A 23,216-nucleotide genomic window follows, 5' to 3' on the forward strand; every position below is an offset into this window, starting at 1 on the left:
TCATAGAAATATATTCGATTGCTGAATTTTATATTATTACCTTTTAACAATTTAAACAATTTAGCAGTTTTGCAGCTTTTCATTTAGAGACTTCTTTTCTATTTTTCAAAGAAAATGAACTAATTTTTTTAAAGGAAAGGCAAAAAAGACTTTTTTTAATACTGCAAATGAATTATAGAAGTACATCGCTTATTCACAAGCTTTATTATTGTTTTTTCTTTAACAGTTTACAATGGTATGATAAAAGAGTGGATCAGGTTTATAGATATACCCACAACTGTCACTAAACCCAAGGGGTCTGGCAATGGCATCAAGACGATCGATACTTAATGCCACGAGGACAAATGTCGAGCCGTAGGTGACCGTCCCCTGAAACAAAGATGAAAAAATGAGACAGAGTGACATTAGAGAAGATCAGATGAATAAATGTCAAAAGATGATACTCGATTAAAGACTGTTGACAATACCATAGCTTGATTCTGGGTGACAAGATAATCTAATCTACATACAATATAGTACGATGATCCATGAGTACAGTTAATGCTTCAGTTGAAATCTTATTCTTCAAAGCATTCTAATTGCTATAGACTTTCTAAGATTATTGCTGTGTTAAGATTGATTATCGATTTTTATCATGTATAATTCTTAGCTTGACATGTTTTAAAAAGAATATGAAATTTATGATTGATGAGTGAAGACAATTTCTATCGTCTTGATCAATTTTGAAATAAAAAGAGAAAAAACATAATTTAAAACTACATGTCAAAATGGAATCCCTATGTGTTGTAAAAAGTGATATTACCATCGATCTGTATTTTTCATCCTTACAAGTCACTGTTTTGGGGTGATTCTAATCCCGTAATTGATGGCTTTTTGTATAATTAGATCAGATAAGTATATATCACTCATCAGGGGTATTAACCAGGAATCATTTATCTGCAAATTGTAACTTGTTATTCGTTTGATCTTCTAAAACACATAGTTTACCCCCCGTTAGTTTGATAATCCCGATCAAGCCACGATCATCTCGGCGTCGAAATAGAGCAATTTGACAAATTATGGTCTTCGTTACGACCGTACTAAATCAAACGCGCTGCTAACAAGCTTTCTACGATGTTGAAACATTGAAGACCATTACGACGCTACACAGACCTAGATGACTGTACCGTGATGTCGCTACGGTGGTGCCGATCATATTTCGATTGCATTAATATATGATGATGTGAAACTGCAGATTTTTGTATACAATTTTAGCGAAAAACAGTTTTTTTCCGGCCTTTACCACATGGTTTAGGGCATTTTCAATTATTATAACTGTAACAAGATGTGAAAATGCTCAATTGTAAATGATCATCAAGTTAACAGATGTAGTTAACAAATGATGATGGCCAAATATCAGCGGTATAAAAACAAACTCTTGTCTGATAGGTCGTGATATGATCGGCGTAAGGTCATTGTAGGTCTTCGTAGGATCTCCAGGCACGTAGAGAGATTTTGTACGAACGTAGAGGGATGAGCGTGCTTGGTAAGTTCTGTTCTCACAGCGCTTTTACTACGATCATAAAATTACGCTACGCTTGTTTTGAACATGTTCAAAATAATTTGCTTTCATGAAGACTCAGGATTTTGACGACCCCAACGAAAAAAACTTTGATCGTAGTAGAAGCGGCGTCTATGTGTGAACGGGGGGTTACCAGAAATTTACATTCAATGAAACATTTGTACAATATTTTAGTTACAAATATATGGGTGACTAAATAAATAAAAACACTACCAAAGCTTATAAACCCTGAAAACAATTACTTTAAATCACTTTAATTTGCGAGAACTTGATTTTTGCGATATGGCTTGAATCTGTCTGTTCGCTAAATTTACATTCTCATGTCTATTTGTATCAGTCAGGATTTTAAACAACAAATCACATAACTCGTGAACTTTTTTTCTCGTCTCGCGAAATACGAAAATATGGTGAACAATAGTAACTGGTTGTTACGGTCTTATTAAAAACAAATCAAGGTGCAATTGTTAATGCAGGTGCAAATTTAAGTTTATTTTGCTACAAATAGATCAGGAAAGAGGGCTATCAGTTAACATGTTTTAACATTAAAAAAGAAACCAAAACAAAACTCCATCATAGAGATATGCAAAATACTAAGTATATTTAATGAATAACAAAATTTAGATGCAAATTAGTTGGTTTTGAAAAAATCATGTTTCTCGGTAAAAGATTTTGAGAACTCCTACGGAAGCTATGAAACTATTTTGAAGCAACAAACGGAAAAGTAGTAGCTTACTGTAAAACACAACTAATGTATTTAAAAAATTAGGAAGTATTTGGTGTCGTCACAACAAAATCGGTGTACACCATCTTGCAGTAAAGATAATTTTATTATTCAAAGTAGACCTTAATATTCTTTCTCGATGTTAAACAATCCTGGTGATCTTGAGACAACAGATACCACAGAGTCTGACACATCTGTTTCTTATATTTTACTTGAAAAAGACGTTAATGCTAATCTTACAACCAAGGTCTTTGATAAACGTGATGACTTTTACTTTTCTATCATCAGCTTCTCTTACTTATGCAGCAATATACCTTCATCACCTGCACAAGGACTTTACATATCTCAGTTGATTTGACACGCAAGACCATGCTCTACGTATAAACAATTTTCTAAAACGAGGTAAATTATTGACAAACAAGTTGATGAAACAAGAATTACAGCAGTCTCGTTTAAAATAATCTTTTCGTTAGGTGTATGGTCGATACAATGACCTTGTCAGCAAATATAATTTATCATTGAGTCAAATGCTGACTGATATTTTTCATACTCATTGTTATTCCATTATTTATACACTGAATTGACGACAGATTTTCCCGTTATTTCCCAATCATGACAAGGAGCACACGGCGGCTGTGACCGGTCGGCAGCGGATGCTCACTCCTCCATGGCACCTGATCCCACCTCTGATGTTTTGGAGGTCCCTGTTTGCTCTGCTCCTATTTTGTATTGTTTTATGGACTTTGATATTGAATACTGTTCGTTATCTCCATATCCTTCAATTAAGTACTCCTTTATAGCATCTGAATACACCTTGAATGTTTAAAGAGTGTTTGCTCTGTTCTTGATTTGTGTTGAGCACGATTTATGTTCGTTGTCCTTTTATTTCGTTATATCAAAACTTAAAAATATAAACACTTTTTTGATCAAAATAAGTATATTTAAAGTAAATAAAACCTAAAGAAAATTATTAAATTCTTGACGTTTCATTAGAATTTCTATATAACATGGTATAAATTTGAAATTAGTCATCCTTATAACATTGTATGTTTTGTAATTTTTGTTCAATTGTTATTTTAACAGTAAATACATCCATGATAATGCTATTAACCCTGGAAAAATTACAAAACATAAGAATTTGCAATTGCATAGCTTATAAGAGAATTTTACTGATGTCAAAATTACCCCCCAAAATTGAAGAGAAAATAGAAGAAAATATTCCCGAATGTTATGACAGATGTAATGATTAATCTATGAAAATAGGTTGGTCTTAACATTAACCACTTAATGTTGCGTTTAAAAACAAGCAAGCAACTTACGCAGCAGGTAAGTGATTAATGTCTTCACATCATCCTCGGGTTACGTAATTGTAATTAGACTATAAAGTCACTAAATGCATAAATGAATCAAATTTTATGAACATGGGTGGAATGCTATCGGAATGAAGACTCTTTAGTATTTTAATATAACTCCGCAATAGAAACTTAATTTATTTTAGTACTACTGTAGTGTATATACTTTAGTGCAAGGACAATCATTACAGTTCATAAATAATGAACAAAAACAAAATAAGTTATCAGATTGTCTCATTAAATAATAAACGGTAAGATTCTTATCTTGCATATATTGATGCAAATTTGTAATCGGTAAATCATTTAATTTTCATTTATTATTAAATAGAACTAATTTTGTTCAAAATTCAAATATGTACAAATGGAATCAACCGGAGATACCCAGGTGTACGTATTTGCAAAATCTATTTCCTCATTTAATAATTGAAACACGAAGTAAAACATGTCCCAACTTATTATATATACATTTTAAGACCATCGACACCTTCAGTGTTTCCTTTATTTAGTTATTGATAAAACATTTTAAAATAAATAAAACATGCATCTGTTACAGGAACAGCATTAACTGTTTATAACTGTCGATACATGCTCAATAGAATATAAATGCCCATCTCCAATTTCATATTACTGTTCTATTGATGTAGAGGTTGTAAAAATATGATAAATTACCTGTTAAATCTATTTTAGTTACTTTGTATTTCATAAAATGTTATAAAAACTAATATTTAGCTACTGTATTTTTCAAACTTGCAAGTTCGTCATTTAAAATATCATGATACTTTTTACAACGAGACACGAGTATTAACAAAAGTAATCAAAAGTCCATTTCAGTAATTTAGATTGATAAAGCAGAGCAAATACAGACCCTGAAAATATCAGAGAGGGATAAAGTGCCATTGTGATAAATATGGAGATAAAGAATAGTATTACAGATCAAAAGTCATGTATAAAACAAAACAAAATAGGAGCAGAGCAAACACGGACCTCCAAAACATAAGAGGTTAGATCAGGTGGAGGAGTGAGCATCCCTGCCAACCGGTCACACCCGCCGTGTGCTCTTTGTCATGATCGGAAAAGAACGTAAAGATCTGTGATCAATTCCGTCAATAAATAATGGACTAACAATTAGTATGAAAAACGGTGGTCAAAATTTGAATCAATGATAAATTGTATTTGCTGTCAAGGTCATTGTATCGACCATAGAACTTACGAAATGATGACTTTAAAGGAGACGGCTGATATTCTTGTTTCATCAACTTGTTTGTCAATACTTTACCTCGTTTTAGAAATTGTTCATACGTAGAACATGCTCTTGCGTTTTGAATCAACTAAAATACCATATGTATAAACTCGTAAGCAGTTGATGAGGGTAAATTGCTGCATAAGTAATGGAAGTTGACGATAGAAAAGTTAAAATCATCACGTTTATCATAGAGCTTCGTTGTTAGATTAGCATTAACGTCTTTTTCAAGTAAAATATCCAAATATGAAACAGATGTGTCAGACTTTGTGGTATCTTTTATCTCAAGCTGAACAGGATATATCGTATCGACATAAGAATGGAATTACCATTGTTAATTGACAATACGTCGTCAATTTATCTAAATGTCGAGTTGAAGGCCATATAAGATTTTGCACAAATTCTGCTTCATATGAATGAGTAATAAGTATTAAATGCTGATGTTGAACAGAATATGCATTGATATTCAGCTTAAAAAATAATAACTGGACAATTAGAAAGTGTATGTTACTATTGTTTCAACCATAAAAAGTACGAAATTTAAAGTTAAACGAAACGAGTAATGCTTTGGAGCATAAACTTATCTATCGGAGAGAGGCTTTGTTAGAAATTTTTCATCAACAGAACAATTGTTTTTTCATAGTCAATTCAACTGAGAGACAAACACTTCATTGAACTCTAGACAAAGGACACCAAAGGACAAAGGACAAACTTTTTTTTAATAAATCTGACGTCAACTTTATATCGTCTACAAAGTCTAGTATTTCGAATTCAGTACGATATATTAAATCAACGTAAGGATAATTTTTGAATTTCATCAGATCACTTTAGATGGCATTTGTACAAGCCCATCGTAGAGAGTATTCGTGTCAAATAAGTACTTTTATTACCAGAATATTTACTAAGCTATTTGGTGGCATTAAGTTTGTCCTAATGATTTCGCAACAACTCCCAAACAAATTTTTTTCCCTAATTACAAACAAATTGTTTATTTCAATCAAAAAAACTATTAAACAAAATTTTTTACTTTCATAAAATTCTTCTTCAGATGATGTGAGTTTCCATGACGCTCACATTCATCAGCATTTTCCCAAAAATAGGCGTGTCGTTCCTTTTTAAACAATTAATGTATTATTGGATTTTTCTTGGTGGATATTTGTCAGATTATTTATTTTCATTAGCCTTTCAATGATCTCTTCTACTATCACTTTGCTGGAGATGAAACTTTATCTTGATAAGTAGCTAACTGTTCTACATTTAAGAGGATTTGTGTAAAAGGCGACAAGAACTCACGTTTTTTATTCAACCTGCACTCATGAGCAATCTTCTAAATCTTAAAATGAATGTTTTTATGACCTATGATATAACAGCATTATATAAGTAACGCCCATTAATGTTGGTTACATGTACTTTGTACCTGCAGGTTAAAAGCTTTTTTTATCTTCAGAAATATGTTTTTTTTAAGCTTATTATATCAAATTCTTGGAATTAAACTCCACAGACGAGAAGTACTAAAGCTCAGTATCAAATACATGTACAATGTATACTGAATAATATGAATATATGAATTTTTTTGAATAAGAATAAAAACGATCTTGAAAAGTGAAAACACATCAAAAGTAGCCCCTATAATTTTTTTTAATTATTTATGTATGTTTTTGGCACTGTATGTGTTTAGAATTTTTAAGTGATCTGAAGGCAACGAACAGTGATCATTCTCAAAAGTCGATTTCAACGAAACAAATTATGAGTACAGTCAACGCGGACCCCCTGAAAAAGGCGGGGGTATCAGGTGTCTGCCTACCCTCCGTAGTCAATCCAGTATGAATTATTGTCATCATAGTTTGTACGAAAGACTTCAATCAAATATCATGACATATTTTTGTTAAAACCAAGGTCACTGTACGTTTAACTTATTTGTCGGTAGCCTTTCCCGTTTGAGAGATTTTTCATTCATGCTCTAGCATATCGAATCGACTGAGAGACATTAACTCCATATGCAGGTGATAAATGTATTTTGTTAGGTAAATAAAGGAAGTTGACAGTAGAGAAGTATTGATGTCAGTTTTCCACCAGTGTATGAATCTATATGAGTGTGAAATATAATATGTTCACAACAACATATAGCAATTTTTAGATCACCTACCATTCCAAATCTAACAATTTTGCACATCACCTCTCCGGCGTACCAGTGAATTGTGAACCTCTGTATGAGATCGGGGAGAACACTGAAGACGCCTACCAGCAAATCTGAAAACGGAGATCAAAATATTTATCAAGTATCAATAATCAGTTTGCTTATAAATCATGTTTGTCTGTCGGGTAGACATTCAATTTCAAGAAAATAAAGATTTTATCGCAGAAAACAAAGTAATGGTATTTCATCGCAATTCACTTATTCCAATGAATATAAAAAATCAAAATCATGTAAATATAAAATATCATGCTTAAGTTTTTGTTTTCTATATTACACAGTCAACATTCTACATTGTAACGGCAGTGTTGTGCTCGAAATACATGTAATATCTATCATAATTGTATCAAGAAGCGGTCAAATCAACTTTTGTTTTAAAATTGTTAGGCACTACTTATAAAAGAAAAATTGCATAAAATATTTCTTTTAAAAAATTCTTTCAGTAGACCGACAGATTCTTTACCTGCAAACGCCAGCTGCTTAATGAAGAAATTCATACGCGATTTCCGCTTGGAGATGGCTACTGCTACGAGGACTATGCTATTTCCAATCAGTATACTCAGGAACAGAACTATCACTAAGATTCGTTGTACTTCCTGAAATATAAAAAAATGGGTTCAGTGGAAAGGATGTTCAAATAGGCCAAATGTAAATGTCGGTTGTCTTACATGTAAATTGTATTTTTTTCTTTTAAAAAAAGTTAACATTGGATTTAGAAGAGAGGATGATAGTAAGCTATCATGTTGCTGACTCATTCATGGTTGATGAATCAAATAATTTTTAAAACAGATCTAGACAAATGAAACAAGTGCTTATTAACTATAAACCAAACTGGGTGAATATTAATATTTTTACAGCAATATGGTTTATCAATCATTAAGATATTGGAGAAAAAACTTGAGGACATACACGGTTTTTTATAATATCTAGCTGCAGAACTGTAGCTCCCTGGTGGAGAAAATTGGGACAGATAAAGCAGAGAGAAAGCTTAAACTACACGAAATAAATATATGTACCTAAAGTAGCGACAAAAAATCGTCGGCGTAAATCGAAGGTTTTTACAACGCTTGAATTTGTAGCTCTCTGTTTTATCTGTCCGAATTTTCTCAAGCAGAGAGCTATATAATACCCAGTTATGTTTGTTCGACAATCAATACCAAAGGAAATGCAATATTTAAAAAAAAAAAACCAGAAACTAAAAAATAGCAATGCATTAATTAGTATTCTAGAATCAAAGTATATAAAATGTTTTAAAAATAGAGGAAACCAAGGGACAATGATGTCTCAATCAATCAGTCTGGTGGGCTTGTACTCTGAGTATCTAAGACAATTCATTCTTACGTAAGTCAAATGTTTCCCAACTTTTCATACGAATTGTTAGGCCTTTATTTAAACACTGAATGGTCCACGGATTTTCCGCTATTTTTCCTGATCATGACAATGAGCAAACATAGGATGGGACTGGTCGGCATGGGAAGCTCAATCTTCCATTGTACCTGATCCCACATCTGATGTTTTAAACGTCCTTAATTGTTTCTTCTGCTCCTGTTTTGTATTATTTAATGGATTTTTGAGGTTGAATACTGTTCGTTATTTTCATATATTATTACATTTACTTTGATTAAAATCAAACATACAAAAATTCATAAAAAGATTTTACTCATTAAAAGATATTATGGATGTTACACGAAGCAATTCCTGAGATTAACCTTCAAATTATTAAATTCCTGCTATTATAATCATTTTGCTGATTTCTAATACTATTTGCATATCTTCATTGCTCAAAAGCTAATTCAGCTTTTGGTCATTGTCCAGGATTTAAAAACCCTTCCAAGATTTCTGTTATCAATCCTTTCAACATCAGAGTAATTGTTTTCTTTTGTGACATCTATTGTTTTGTTATTACATTTAATATAGTATATTTCTAATCATCTCGTCCTCTTGCAATATTATTGTAATAAGAGATTATACATGAAATTATCGGCAACACATAAACAGTTAGTTCAAAAGTTAGTTTTTAATTTATTCCATGAAGCAATCAACATACAAAAATGTCAACAAGGACATTCAAGGAAAAACAGAGAATACAAGGATCTAAATCTCCTTATTTTTAATGAGCAGCAATTGATTACTTTTCGATTTTTTAACTAGATTGTTTGCTAGTAATCTATTGAATCCTGCTCTAACTGCTATTGTTCATTAATCTTAAAGCACTCGTTATACATCCATTGTTTGCAGTTGTTTATGACATGTAACATATTTTTTTCGGCGTATAGGAAAGATTTGATGTTTTTCCTTTGTTTCAATATTCAATGAATCAAATTGTAAACACGTAGCTATTACCTAATTATTAACAATATAGGGCTCTTACTTGCTCAGCGGGTAAACTAGTACTGAACAACTAAAATTCTTTTCATAATGTATCTAAGCTATGGTTGATAATGCAGAGCGTCTTGTGTGCATTGTTTATCTTTGTTGCACATCAATATGAAGGGTCTTTTACTTCAGTAAGGAACAAGCTGACGCTGTTTGTGCTGGGATCAAAATTAAACAGAATGAGGAAATTGATGAATTAGATCATTCCTCCTGTATTAGGTATCCAACCCATATTAACCTCTGATTCAACTGAATTGAATGTATAACAGATACGTATGTACTGTATACTCAGTCTATTTTGATATAATTTTCATGTTTAAATTAAGTACATTAAAGAGGAAGGCGTCCTCATTTATGACCTTGTCTTGCCTTTGAAGAGTTTCCCCCTTTGATTTTACTCAATAAAATCAATTCTCAAAAATCTATCTGGTGAAAAACAGTTTTTAATTGCTTTTCTATTCCTAATAATCAAAAAGATATTTCCCCTACGACAGCATTTTTTAAAAAATATTTTATTTTTTGCTTTCCAAAAATTTACTTCTTTCCATAGACTTCAATGCAATCTTCAATAATTAATTCATGCTTAGTGAATGAAATTTTTGAAAAGTCCTCTTCGTAAATCCTTTTCCTTTCTAAAACGCTTTGAAATAATAGCAGAATATTTTAATCGCAATTGAAAATCAACTCCTAATATGGGTCGGAACCTCCAATTTTACACAAGATAAAATAAAGCGAGACTGATCAGCCCTTCACTTTCCAAAGGTGGACTTAACGCTTGTTTTCTCTTTTTACAGATTTGTTTCTTGATATGACCAGTTGACAGGGAATGTTTTCTCCTCCTGGGTGCCTGGCCCCAGGATTATGAAATAAACTTAGACTTACATCAAATTTTCAATTGCCTGTAAAGTATGTATTAATAATTGAATTATAAACTAGTGTATATTGCAGATATCAAAACTTTTGTGTAGCAAAATTGACATAATTTTAATTTTTGTCTACTTGACTTTATAAGCATTTTAGTATAGTACATTATAAAGATTTTGACTTAAGCTTAAGATCTTTCATGATACAGGGACCTGATCCTAATCCTTTTATAAATGACGTATTCATAACTCGTATTTACAGGATTTATCATATAGATCTCTATTCATTATCCTCGTCTGTTTCATCTCTGTATAAACCGTGGCATGTACGTGGAGCAAATGAATGAATGTTAACAGTAAACGAGATTTTAAAAAAAAAAAATTCAAATTCATCATTATGTGAATGTTTTGGAGGTCCGTGTTTGCTTTGCTCCAGTTTTGTAATGTTTTATAGAATTTTGAGTTTGAGTTCAGTGCGTTATCTTCATTTTCATGAAAAACAAATTTAACAATTTTAGAACAAAAAACCAACAGGATCTTGTCTTTCTTAATGTTTTCTTTTTCTTTCGAAAATTCTAAAGTCAAACATGCAAACATTTCAAAAACCTTTTTAGGCAAAATGTTATGGAAAGAGCATTTTGGTGCTTTCATGATCTGTAATATGCTTTATGTGCTGGTATCTCCAGCTTTTCAGAAATGAGAATAATACGTGATTGGCATGAAACCGCATGTTAGTTTATAAAGCCTAAGTCTTAAGTCCGAAGTCATGGATTAAAAGATATAGGCCTATTTCCTTGATAATCCACAAGACTTCTATATCAACAAACTATTTTATGCTTCGTCGTATTTTCGATTTGAGAGATTCAAACAAAGCACACTGTGAATTCAGTATTGGGAACTTCAGAAAACGTATTTTACATTCCTGTTCGTTATATCAAATCAATTCCAAATGGTTATGTGGTTTTATACGTTTTTCATTTTTTTTTTTTTTTTGCAAAAAGGTTTGAAAAAAGATTTAAAAATTTACATAAATGTCCAGAATAAAGATAGCTTCAGTCAATGTGAAAGTTTATGCTTGAGAAATTTTTTTGGGACGGAAAGTGTTCTTGCTGATAGATATTGTAAAGTATTGTAATTATTTGTATAACTTATCTTTCTTCATCAAACCATTTGTAACTTTTTAAACTATCATTATTATTAAGACATTGGCTTTCCCTTATTGTGATTACTTGTGAATTTGTCTAGTGAGTACCAGAATACTTTCTTTTTCCATTGATATTGTTTAATTGTTTAATGATTTCAAGCGGTAGATAATTTTCTCTTTGAAAAAAAAGTTACTTTGCTTTTTTCAGTGGAGTAAAGTACATGTATATACCCAAATAAAGAAAAAAAACTATTAACTTTTTGACCTCGTAATTCATTAGCATTCGTACAACCGCAAGGCTAAGTTATATCCAAATAATGGCCAGCAATATACTTTCAAACAAAACTGTTAAAGTATTCAAGTGATTTTAGTTTGCCAATACGTAAAAGATTAACTCTTTCCACATATGATTTCAAATTACTGTCCTTTAAATATAAAAAAGCATTTGCACCTGAAAGGGTGTGTTTGTGTGTGTGAGGGTGTGTGTGTGTGTGTTAAAGTTTGATAAAATACAATAAAATGTACTAGCTATTTTTAGGAACAATTCCATTACCCTTTTACATTCTTGGCCATTCATATATGCACGGCTTTCATCTGTAACAGAAATCTCTTATTTTGTCAATTAAGATATGAGAATAAATCGTATAATAAGCAGGCATTAGAGAAATCCCAATAAGCACTAATGTCTGCCATAATAGACAGATCAGAGTGATCACAGTTTTATGGAAAACAACACAAAATTGGTATCCATGGCCCGGTCAGTGAGACAAAATCGTCTCAATTTCATTTTATGCAAGACCCTTTTGATAATAGGAATCATACTTTACAATAGTGTAGAATAATTCAGAAATATTTTAATTTTTCCGACTTTATTTTCTGATTCCCACACACATGAAAGCTTCAGTCTAGAAATTCAATTTATGAAAGCCTTTTACAGATAATCTATGAACTTAAAGCTTTATTCAATTTATGTTAACGACTTGCCTCTACTAGACTATCACTCAAGAATATGAAAATAATTGCATCGGAAGATAAAAAGAACAAAGCCTTGGTATTATTAGTGAGGTTTTGATTTTGATTGCTTGCTTAACGTCTATTTGAGAAAACTTTACTCATAATAAACAGCTAACAATTGCCGTCAGAAGGTAGCAAATTTAGACTTGAACTTGGCACTTAATGACTTTGATTAGGGAGGGGTCTTTTTCGTTCTATCACCCTCTGAGACAAGAGACCTCGGTTTATACGCTTCCATGCAAAAGACTGGTCTCTGCGACACATTGTGCATAGATAACTTTTAGAGTATCAATTCTTGCATGAGTGACTTTCTATATAAAAAAAAGAAATATTTGTAACTAAAAGAATAAAGTAAGACAAGAAAATTAGGCGATACACTAAATAAAGGGAATGGTTTTAGTAGATGCAACATAATTTATTGAAATACCTTACCCAGAATTGTGGTTCGTTATGCCGTCCATGTGAGTTCTCCTTAACACAGGTGAGATTTCCTGCAGTAAAATTTCCATCTGAAGTACACTTAAACGTTTCTTGTATCAGACTTCCTTTCACATCCAATAGTGTCAAGTTCTTCATTGTACTTTCCTATTGTTTTCTTTAAGTGTTTTGACACTTCACTGACTATAAATGTTATAGATAACTCTAGCCACTCCTCCGAGTCCCATAATGTTGTTCATTGAATTGGTTATTGAGTTGATTAGTCTCACAATACAACTGTCTTATTCCCCCACTCGCGCTCTCTGATAGACGAGGTGATTTGTTGCTCTCTGCAATTGTCGCTGGTCTCCTATGTGTTTTATAGCAATTAGCAGATGAACTTTCCAATTGGACAGCCTTGATCTACATCCCATTAAGAAGGTGTATAGAACATATTGCTCTGAGTAAACATATCCTTTTTAACGTCATTAACTTCCTGTAAAAAAAAAAAATATTTTAGTGGTGACATGAAGCATTAATTTCACAACGTATTAAGTTGGAGGGTTTTGAAGCTTTTTGCCTCCAAATGATTGGAACAAAATATACAGACAAAGCCACGGGAGTATCCTAAATGTATAGAACTCTCGGCGGACCTACAGTGAACATGCAAGGCACATCAATAATAAACTATCATGTACCGCCTTCGTAATAATTTAATTATATATGAACTCTTAGAAGTTAAGTTTTGTGGAAGATACAAAGAGAAATTGTTTAAGGGGTGTTTCATTTACGAAATCAAACAAGATATTTTATTGTGCTCAGTTAATCTCGGACAAGATTGGGTAGTCACGTTACTGACTGATAGCTATTGAGTTAAAAAAAAGATAAACGTGCAGCAGGAAGAACGTGGTGTGATAAACTGCAGAATTCAGTTTGACTGAAATTAAATGTTAGATTAATTAAATTAAAAAGACTAATGAACTTTCTTCTTGAATCAAAATAGGAATTATATATGAGTTTATCAAACTTATTACTAAAATTTCGTTTTTTCCCCAATATTTCTTACTCTATGTAAATTCTATTTAAAGAAATGTTGACCGTTCAAAAGATTAACTTTACAGGAACCTGCACTGCAGTCCTTGTGGCTAAAAAAGGTATTGATAAATCCACACGAAACGGTATCATAAGTTATTAAGAAGATATGCTTAACGATTTCACTAGCGCGATACCCTCTACTCACACTGTGTTTTGTCAATTAGATAAAGACATGTAGCATATGTTTCATTATGTATAACAAAACATTTTGTTAATCAACAATATGGTTTATGTGTAGAACCCTTTCAAAACATTAAATCAAAATGCAGGTCAACCAGAAGCGTACAGAGAGAATAAAAAAAGTGAAATTAAAGAGAAGTGATCGATCTTACAACTCTTTGAAGCGGAACAAATTTGTGGACAGCTCATAAAACACATGCCCCTGGAAACTCCGTTCCAAAGGTAGGATCAGGGACCTAGGTTAAGTAAGTACACCCTGACAACAGGTCATACTCGTCGTTAGCCCTTTTCATTGATCATGTGGACGATGGAATTCATAGTCCTTTTAAAATAAAACAATAGTCTAATATCTGGTCTGAAGCAGGTCTGACAAAATGCGACCCATTGATAGGTCGTACATGTATTTGCAAATCAGATCAAATGAATTTTCAGATGCTGATTTTAAAAGAAGTTTGTTAAAGTCCCTGTAACATCAACCTATTTGTCTGAAGTCTGTCACATCTGTGGTTGGTTGTCTCATGATCGGTAACATGCCACTTGTAATTGTCTTATTTTCGGGAAACCTTTTTGATAACAGTTGATTGATTTATTATTTTAATTCCTTCTGGCTTCATTGCAATGTATTTCAGAAGAATACTGTTTAAAAAATTCAAATCTAAATTTGCAAAATACGATAGTTTCATGGAAAGCTCATTATATTCAAAATCCAAAATGTAACTTTTGATTTAATTTGTATTGTCATTCATATTTCGTAGTAAATATTTTCAAATATTACTGATGGAATAAACTTTTTAATTGCATTGTTAATTTTCAAACTTGAGCTGACTGTTTCCCGGATTAAGACACGTTTCTCTTTCTTTATGATAATTTCTAAATCATCAGAATGAAATATTAAGATAATGAAACATAATCAAGCCAAAAATGTTTATTGGAATTATACAATTGCGAACCCGAATCTCTAAAAGCCTTAGAGGTACGTAGGATCATCTCCGATAGAGGAGTATCGACTCCTGTCGAGTGGACACAATCGCTGTGCTTTTTGTCTTGTTCGGGCAAATGGAAATATCCGTGGACAATTTATTGTTTACATTATGGTCTCACAATTTGTATGAAAAACAACATTTGACTTAACGATAGATTCTATTTCCTAACAAAATAATTGTATCGACCATATAATTTGTGCATTACAATACTAGTATTTCCCTTTATTAAATACAAAGAAATAAGAAGTATACATCTTATGAATGTAAACTGTAGAGGGTTCAGCCTACATGTATACCGTTCAACCGAAGAGGACATTTAACATATTTTATCATTTTTAGGTTATCCAGGCTAAAATAAGCATTTTTCCAGAGCTAGCATGGAGAAAAAAAAATGTCGAACTGTTCTTACATCTTTTTGTTCAAGATCAAGAATATAATGTTTTTGATACAAGTGGATTTTACTAGAAAGGCTGTGGTAATGTTCTTAATCTAGTGAAAAATGGTTGTAACATTTCATGTGTTTCAAGACTACACCGAAGGATTTTTTTTTTGGGAAAAAAATATTTTAGGAAAAAATGTAAGACCTAGGAATCTATACAAATTGAAAAATACCCATGCAGATGTATAAGAAGTTGGGAAAATACATTAACATTGAAGTAAAGACTGAAATTGAGCTTTCATATGGTATTTCCAGTGTATGAAGAAATTGAAGATTTTGAACCTTATGAAGGGAATTACAGGCAGCCGTAAAGCTAGATGACGATAAAATAGTAATCAACGATGATGCACTTATATAATGCTGGGGGGCAACTGCTCTTTATACACTAAATGACGTCATGGAAACGGGGATTGAAATCAGTAATTTCATAGCTACTTCTGTGACGGATGGATGAAGAATACTAGTATTCCGGAATGTATATGTATATGATCTAAAAGACGTTATATTTCTAGTTTGCATGTTAAACTTGGAAATACACAATATGCAACGAGATACCAGTCACAATTTGAATAAAATGTGTTCAATACATTTAACACAGGTGTTAGGGACTTATGTATGTTTAACTCACTACTCGTGTAACAGTTTAAATGCATTAAAAAAATTATAGAACTATAAATATGACAAACTTTATCGATAGTAAGTTCAAACAGGATATTGTATAAAAACGTACATACCAGCAAAGTAATGAGATGATAGTTTCAATAGCATTTGCCTAAACTTTTACACACGTAAGAATCCTATATCCTACTTGAATTACACAATTAGAAATAAGGAATTATGTTATCATTTGCCTGCAATTTTCCGTACATTCCACATATCTTTAATTACAACAGGTACAGAAATAAAATTAATACTAAGGACTTTTAAATTTTTAAAGATGTACGCACAGGAGTATTACGCAAATGTTTTATTGAAATGTAAAAACATTCATTTTTCTGATCAAAAACTTTATCGCACTTCACTAGTAATATACAAATTTAGAAAACTGTTCGATTCTTGGAAATGTTACATCATGTAGGAAAGCCAACTACCTCGTAACCGAGAGAATTCACTCTCTCTGGTGGCATTTATCGTACCTCACTTTCAAGGTTATACATGATTAATATCCCTTGAATGTAAAATAGTTTCTCATTTCTTCTAATGAACACCAAATCAAATGAATCGTATATGGAGCTAACCAACAGCATCTAACCTCAAAGTCCATTAGACAATAAGAAAAAAACTGGAACAGAGTAAACACGGACCTCTAAAACATCAGAGGTGGGTTCAGGCCCCATCGAGGAGTAAGCATCCCCTGCCGACCACTCAAACCCCCGTGCGCTTCTTCTTGATCGAGAAATAGGGCAACAATCCGTCGTCAATTCAGTGTGTTTATTTTGGCCTGACAGTTCGTATGAAAAACGTGAGTCAGAATATGACTTAATGATAAATTGTATTTGCTGACAAGGTAATTGACAATAGGACTTACGAAATTATGACTTTAAACGATACAGCTATCATTCTTGTTTCAGCAACTTGTTCGTCAATAATTTATCATTGAATACTTCTATAGTAATGCTTCTGTATGTTTTACATTTGAAACACCCCATAAGGCTCAGTTTTGAAATAATTTTGATAGAAATTTCTAATGAGAAATATTTTCTAATGAAAATTTTATAAATATGAAACATTTTAGTTGTTGAAATGCCCACCGTTACCATGGAATCGAATAAAATATGAAAATTTTAATAATATTTCACGAAAAACTTCACAGATACCTTTCTTGAAATCATAAAAGGATATAAGTATTTCTTGCATCGAGTCAAACTAATTTCGGTAACAAAAAGTATGGACTTGACAAATATTTTCACAGTTGACATCGAAGTAAAAATAGGTTTTCCATTTGAGATCTTACTCTAAAAATATTCCAAATTACATAATGATGATGTACAAATAACCCTTAATTTTTGTGGTTCAAAATTCATATATTGCTGTCACTTCCAGTGCAAAAAGTAGATATCAAAAGTTTATGGTTTTGGTAGAATTCTCAAAAAAGTTCATGCTAACTAAGCTTTTGTTTCCAATATCGTATCGAACAGTAGTATTATATAGGAGCCCCAATATAGGACATATACCGATTCAACTCGTAGGCTTTTCATATATCTCTCGATAGCACAGTTCTATTTAATCTTCTGTTTATATGAGGATATCTGGTATAATAATATATCGACGTCTGCGTGTCTTCCTTCATTTTCTTCGAGGTTGGGTGTCCCTCAGGAAAAATAGCCTCCCACAGGCTCATCATTACTGTACGACTAAAAATGATTAAAACTTTATAGGTGACATATAAAGAAGTTCATTATTATATCGGTAAGAAATTCTCAAAGACTGACTTCTGTGGTATTTTAATTCCCTTAGGGGATTTGCCCTCAATTACCTCAAAATCTCTCTGTGTGCCCATTTTTACTTTTTTAAATATAGAAAATAAAACTTTTTTTCAATAAAGCATGCGTTTATGCTTAACATTTACATGTATGACTGAATTTAATCATTGAAAAATACGACTGCTTACTTCATACTTTTAAAATACATGTATTTGACAATTAAGACAATTTCCTTGGTGCAATGTTTTGAACACATTTGAATGTTTAATAATCATACACTTATCTAACAGATAGAAGCAATTTGAGTTTTACGGACAAAGAATTAGATGATTCAAGAACGAAGGAGGAGCTTTGCCACAAGCCACGAAATAAAACAATCAGTAAGATTAATTATCCATAAAATTTAGCACAATATTAAATTGAAGATATATTTTTATCATTTCTTATTGAAGACCAGGAAAAAATATATCGATTTAAGATTTATATTTATTTAAACAAAACAATTTCCATTTTTTTTTCATTCTGTTCTGATGGGAAAACTAACAAAATCAACTTCTTGTTAATGTTAATAAGGGTCTTCAGTTCATTTTTACATATATATTCAGGCATAAAAGTTTTAGTTTTAAATAACTTTTGTAATTTAGAAACTTTTGAAAATATGAACGAATTCTTGCAACCAGAAATGGGTGGGTATTATACAAAGTTTTTTTTGTAATGAAAATTATACAAGACTTCTGAAAGAGGCTAACATCCACACTATCCCAATTTGATATGAATAATATATAAGTTAGCTATCTATCACTTTAAGACACGGGAGCATGATTAGTTAAATTAGGTCATATAAAGCAAATTAATTATCTTTGATATGAGCCAAAAACTTTTTCAATTTAGAATCAAAATGAGTATCGTGTAATTTCTTTCTGATAAAACTATTACTATTAATTCAAAGTTGTGTTTAAAAGTATTTGTTGTTTACAATTCTTTGATATTAGTTTTTCTAATGAAAACGGATATCAACTTAAACAACACTATTACAAAAACTTTTTCTACGATACTGAACAAAAGAAAAATCCCACTTATTACAAAAATAGAATGCTCATCGGATTTCATTTCTAAGGTTAAGAATTTGCTCACCAAAAAGATGAAGTTTTTGAAGTTCTTATTTCCTTTTTTCACATTGATTAACATTTTCTTGCAATTTAGATACGCCGCAAACTGTTTGTTTGTGGTTATTTCTTTAATCGAGAGAAGATTTTTAATAACAATACATTTAAACATGACTCCGTGATACATTTGCTTCAGATTTGATGTATGACTAGAGTTAAACATTGATGGTAAAGTAAGTACTAAACTTTATGTTAAACTTTTTTTATAGTCGACTTCCCTAAATTCTGTATAAATCTGTATGTAGCATTTAATAACTATTATCTGCATATTGAGTATATGTCTTCCAGTTGATACACAAAAAGATGTTCTACGCATAATCTATTTCTGAAGCAAGGAAAGCCATGGATAAATAAGTTGATAATACAAGTATATCATTAGTCCAATATAAAACAGACGTTTTGCAAATTATTTAACTGAAAAAAATGACCGTGTTTGCAAATACGATCAGTCGTATGGTTGAACTTTTGACGAACTTTTTAAATAAAAATGCTGTGGTTTTATACTGAATTAATTAGAATTTATTTAGGACAAAGTGCTCTTAAATGATTAACAGGGAATGCTGATTCCATCCTTGCTGTTATACTCTCAATTTTAATTGTTAATTTTGCATGATTACTGTTCGTTATTTTCATATATACTTTTGCAGCAATAAACCTTCATCACCTGCATACGGAGTTTATATATCTCAGTTGATTCGACACACAAGAGCATGGTCTACGTATGAACAGTTTCTAAAAGAGGTAAATTATTGACAAACAAGTTAATGAAACAAATATATCAGCAGTCTCGTTTAAAGTAATTTTTTTTCGTAAGTTCTATGATCGATACAATGACCTTGTCAGCAAAAATTATCATTCAGTCAAATGCTGACACGTTTTACATACTACATGTAATTGTTTGTACATCATCTACACAATGAATTGACAACGGATTTTCCGTTATTTCCCGATCATGACAAAGAGCACACGGCGGGTGTGACCGATCGACGGGGGATGCTCACTCCTCCGTGGCACCTGATCCAACCTCTGACCTGATGTTTCGGAGGTCTGCGTTTGCTCTCCTCCTATTTTGTATTGTTTAATGGACTTTTGAGCTTGAATACTGTTCGATACCTCCATATATTTCTTTGAAACTTTTTTTTAAAAATGAACTGAAAAGTAAAATACTATGTCTTACCTTACCTTTTCTTTGAATTTGAATTTAGACTTCCATTATCTCATATATAGTTCTCAGTTAATTCTAATTTTACTCATATCAATTCCCTTCCTATACGAGATGGGTGCAGTATTTCTAAAATATGTAAAAAATCATCTGTCAGATCTATAATAATCCACAAAGCATAATGAGATTATCGTTGGTACTCGTAAGCTAGAATGTATTTGTTTATTTTCTCTTTGTATCACAGCATAAACCACAATGTTGTGATAGTATTTTTAAAGGGATGAAAGGAGTAGAAATTCCTTTGAGGTACAACCAGAGAGAAAAAAATACGCTGTTCTTTTGCATTAAGTGCATAAATACTGACCCCAGATATTTTGTTCGTCATTTGAGAACATGGAGATACCATTGTGAAGCAAAGAATTTCTTTACAAAAAGAAATCCGGTTTTATTAAACAATGCCATAGAAAAATAGAAAAAATATACCTTATTTCTTCAAAGAAGATTACTACATTATCAGACTGTATAAAAATGTGTCGACATTTTAAGAGCTTTTTTTGTACATAAACATATGTTTTAATGATTGATAGTATGATGTACTTTAATAAATACAAATTAAACTTATTAAACAAACAATTTGATCAAAAACAAAGAAACAAGCAAATACAAAAAAAAAGATCAAAAGAAAAACATCCTTCTCTAAAATGTCCTGATTTCCATTGTTAAAAGAAGCAGTTTACCGGAGGAAAAACAGTACCAAAACGATATTTTAAATAACTGTTTCTCTATTCTAGCAGGTGTAAATATTTATACTATAATGAAATATTTAAATACAAATGTGTAATTTTGATGTTGTCTTCAAGTACTACTAACCGTATTTTGGCGAAAAAGTTTCAATTGAATACTCTGACATTAGTTAAAATTTTGCGAGGTACTATAACGTGTCTGGTTAAAGGTAATTTAAATCGCTTCCTGTTACGTATGCAAAAATCTTTTATTTATCTGATAGTTTGTTTATTGTTTATTTCAGATTTACGTTTTAGTCATAAATACCGTGTAAATAATTTAAAAAGAAGTTTCTTTGGGAAACAAATGTGCAATGTAAAACATGTAAATATGTCATGAAATAAATTGAAATTAACTACTATAATTAATTATGTATTTATCCATTTATCAGTGTTTCTTCATCTTTGAAGATATGTTCTATTTGAACACCTTTTTCTGTAAATAAGAATAATACAGGGTTTTTTCATGTTTTAGCCTAATCACACTTGCAAACAATATGGTCTAGTTTCAAGTTCAACATAAAAGGATGTGTTAAAAGACATATTTTTCTTTTTTGTTGAACTCCCCCGTGAAAAGTTGGCTCTCCTGCGACGAGGGCGAATTTTGCTGTATCTGATCCTTGAACGAATCTGCTATTTAGCCATGTAGTGATATTAACCCATTGTCCAAGTTACCTTATATCTTTAGTTTTATAATAGCAGGTATGAGCAAATTCGTAATAAGTAGTTACAAACGTTTTATCAGTGATTATTTTGTAAAAGTTGAGGATGACAGCATGATCAATTTAGAACTGTTAGAACCTAATTTCACCTGATGAATAACAAAGAATTATGATCAAATTATCAGTTTTGACATTAATTTCATAATTTTGAAAGATGATCTATTTCTCATTATAGTAAAGGTCAAGAAATGAGAAAGGGTTTCAGAGGTTTTTTATTCATTTAAATGTAAATGTTTGCATTTCAAACCAGAAAGCTTGAATTTCTAAAACTTAGTAGGTGGGCTTATTGCTCTTCATAATAATACAAGTGGTTAGCTTGATTAGTTTTAGGAAACTTGCTAAATAAGAAAAAGATGAAAAAGTGTATCGCGATTACAATAATATCATGATTTTTTTAAAAAATTCTTTACAATGATTTTATATTAAAAGTCATTACACAATGTATGTTTACACTTCCCATTTTTTATACTTTCTGTAATTGTAATTTGAAAGATTGAACTGAATAACCTTTATTATATTACACCGAGAGATCGTGAAAGTAAAATCGTAGATCTTCTAAATATTGATTATTATGAGCAAGAAGCCTTTACCAAAACTGTTACATTAAAGACCCGAGATTGCACGTTGGAGATACACGGTTGAGCTTAATTGGAGTTTTTTTTTTTAAATAATCATTTTACATTTAAACCATTTATAAAACTTTGAAAACCTTTTCTGTCCCTAGAAACTTGTGCATGAGAGTTCCTTTTAGTTTATACAAATATTCTTTAAAATTATGATCACGCAAGAAAAAAGATCTTTTGCATTTTCAAATTTATGCATGAACCCTACTTCTCTCCAACTAGGACCTTAACCGTGCACTCAGTGTCATAATTTTCAATTATGAGGTACGATTTATTGCTTGTTATATTTAAGCAACGGATTGTACTGTGCTAGACCTTCAAAAGTAGAAGGATGCCTTTTTAGACTTTGCATTATTTTTACTTTTTTGGCCCCGTGCTCCATATAACAAGAAAACGAGGACCACGAAATTCACTCTCTATTTCTATATCATGCTTATGTAATACACACCAAAGGGTTCATTGTTTTGGGAAAACCTGAACATTTTTATTCTTTAATTACAAGACCATGTGCACCAATAGAGCTCAGTTAAACAGAAAGGTTCATTTCGATCGGCCCCTCTTTTCTTGTGTAGAGAAAACTTGAGTCGAATAAGAATCAAAGTGACCAAAGAGTAAGCATGTAGGAGAATCATCTGAGACTTCAAACGTTTATAAGAGCCAATCATTTTAAACATTAGCACTGAGATCCTGTTACTTCAAAAATTATCAGGAGAGAGTTTTACGGTTTTATTCTTCAAAACTTGTTTCTGAATCCTGTTT

General features: G+C 31.4%; 1 protein-coding gene across 5 annotated transcripts in view; it reads right to left on the minus strand.

Moving 5' to 3' along the window:
- Positions 1-20,453, minus strand: part of LOC134231646 (cardioacceleratory peptide receptor-like) — a 30,074-nt gene extending 9,621 nt beyond the window's left edge. Inside the window, exons 1-5 of one of the 5 annotated variants that reach the window (XM_062713626.1) lie at positions 20,346-20,451; positions 12,898-13,378; positions 7,532-7,664; positions 7,021-7,124; positions 276-369 (exon numbers count right to left, since the gene is read on the minus strand). In XM_062713626.1, coding sequence (XP_062569610.1) covers positions 276-369; positions 7,021-7,124; positions 7,532-7,664; positions 12,898-13,041 — 475 coding nt within the window. In that variant the 5' untranslated portion in view covers positions 13,042-13,378; positions 20,346-20,451. Of the gene's footprint in view, positions 1-275; positions 370-7,020; positions 7,125-7,531; positions 7,665-12,897; positions 13,379-14,309; positions 14,470-20,345 lie in introns of those variants that run through there. The other 4 variants (XM_062713628.1, XM_062713627.1, XM_062713630.1 and 1 more) reach the window with 4 other exon arrangements.
- Positions 20,454-23,216: the final 2,763 nt, after the last annotated feature.

The sequence above is a fragment of the Saccostrea cucullata genome, unplaced genomic scaffold (assembly GCF_032062105.1).
Source record: "Saccostrea cucullata isolate Sc308-1 unplaced genomic scaffold, CSIRO_AGI_Scuc_v1 ctg89, whole genome shotgun sequence".
Taxonomy (NCBI): Eukaryota; Metazoa; Mollusca; class Bivalvia; order Ostreida; family Ostreidae; genus Saccostrea; species Saccostrea cuccullata.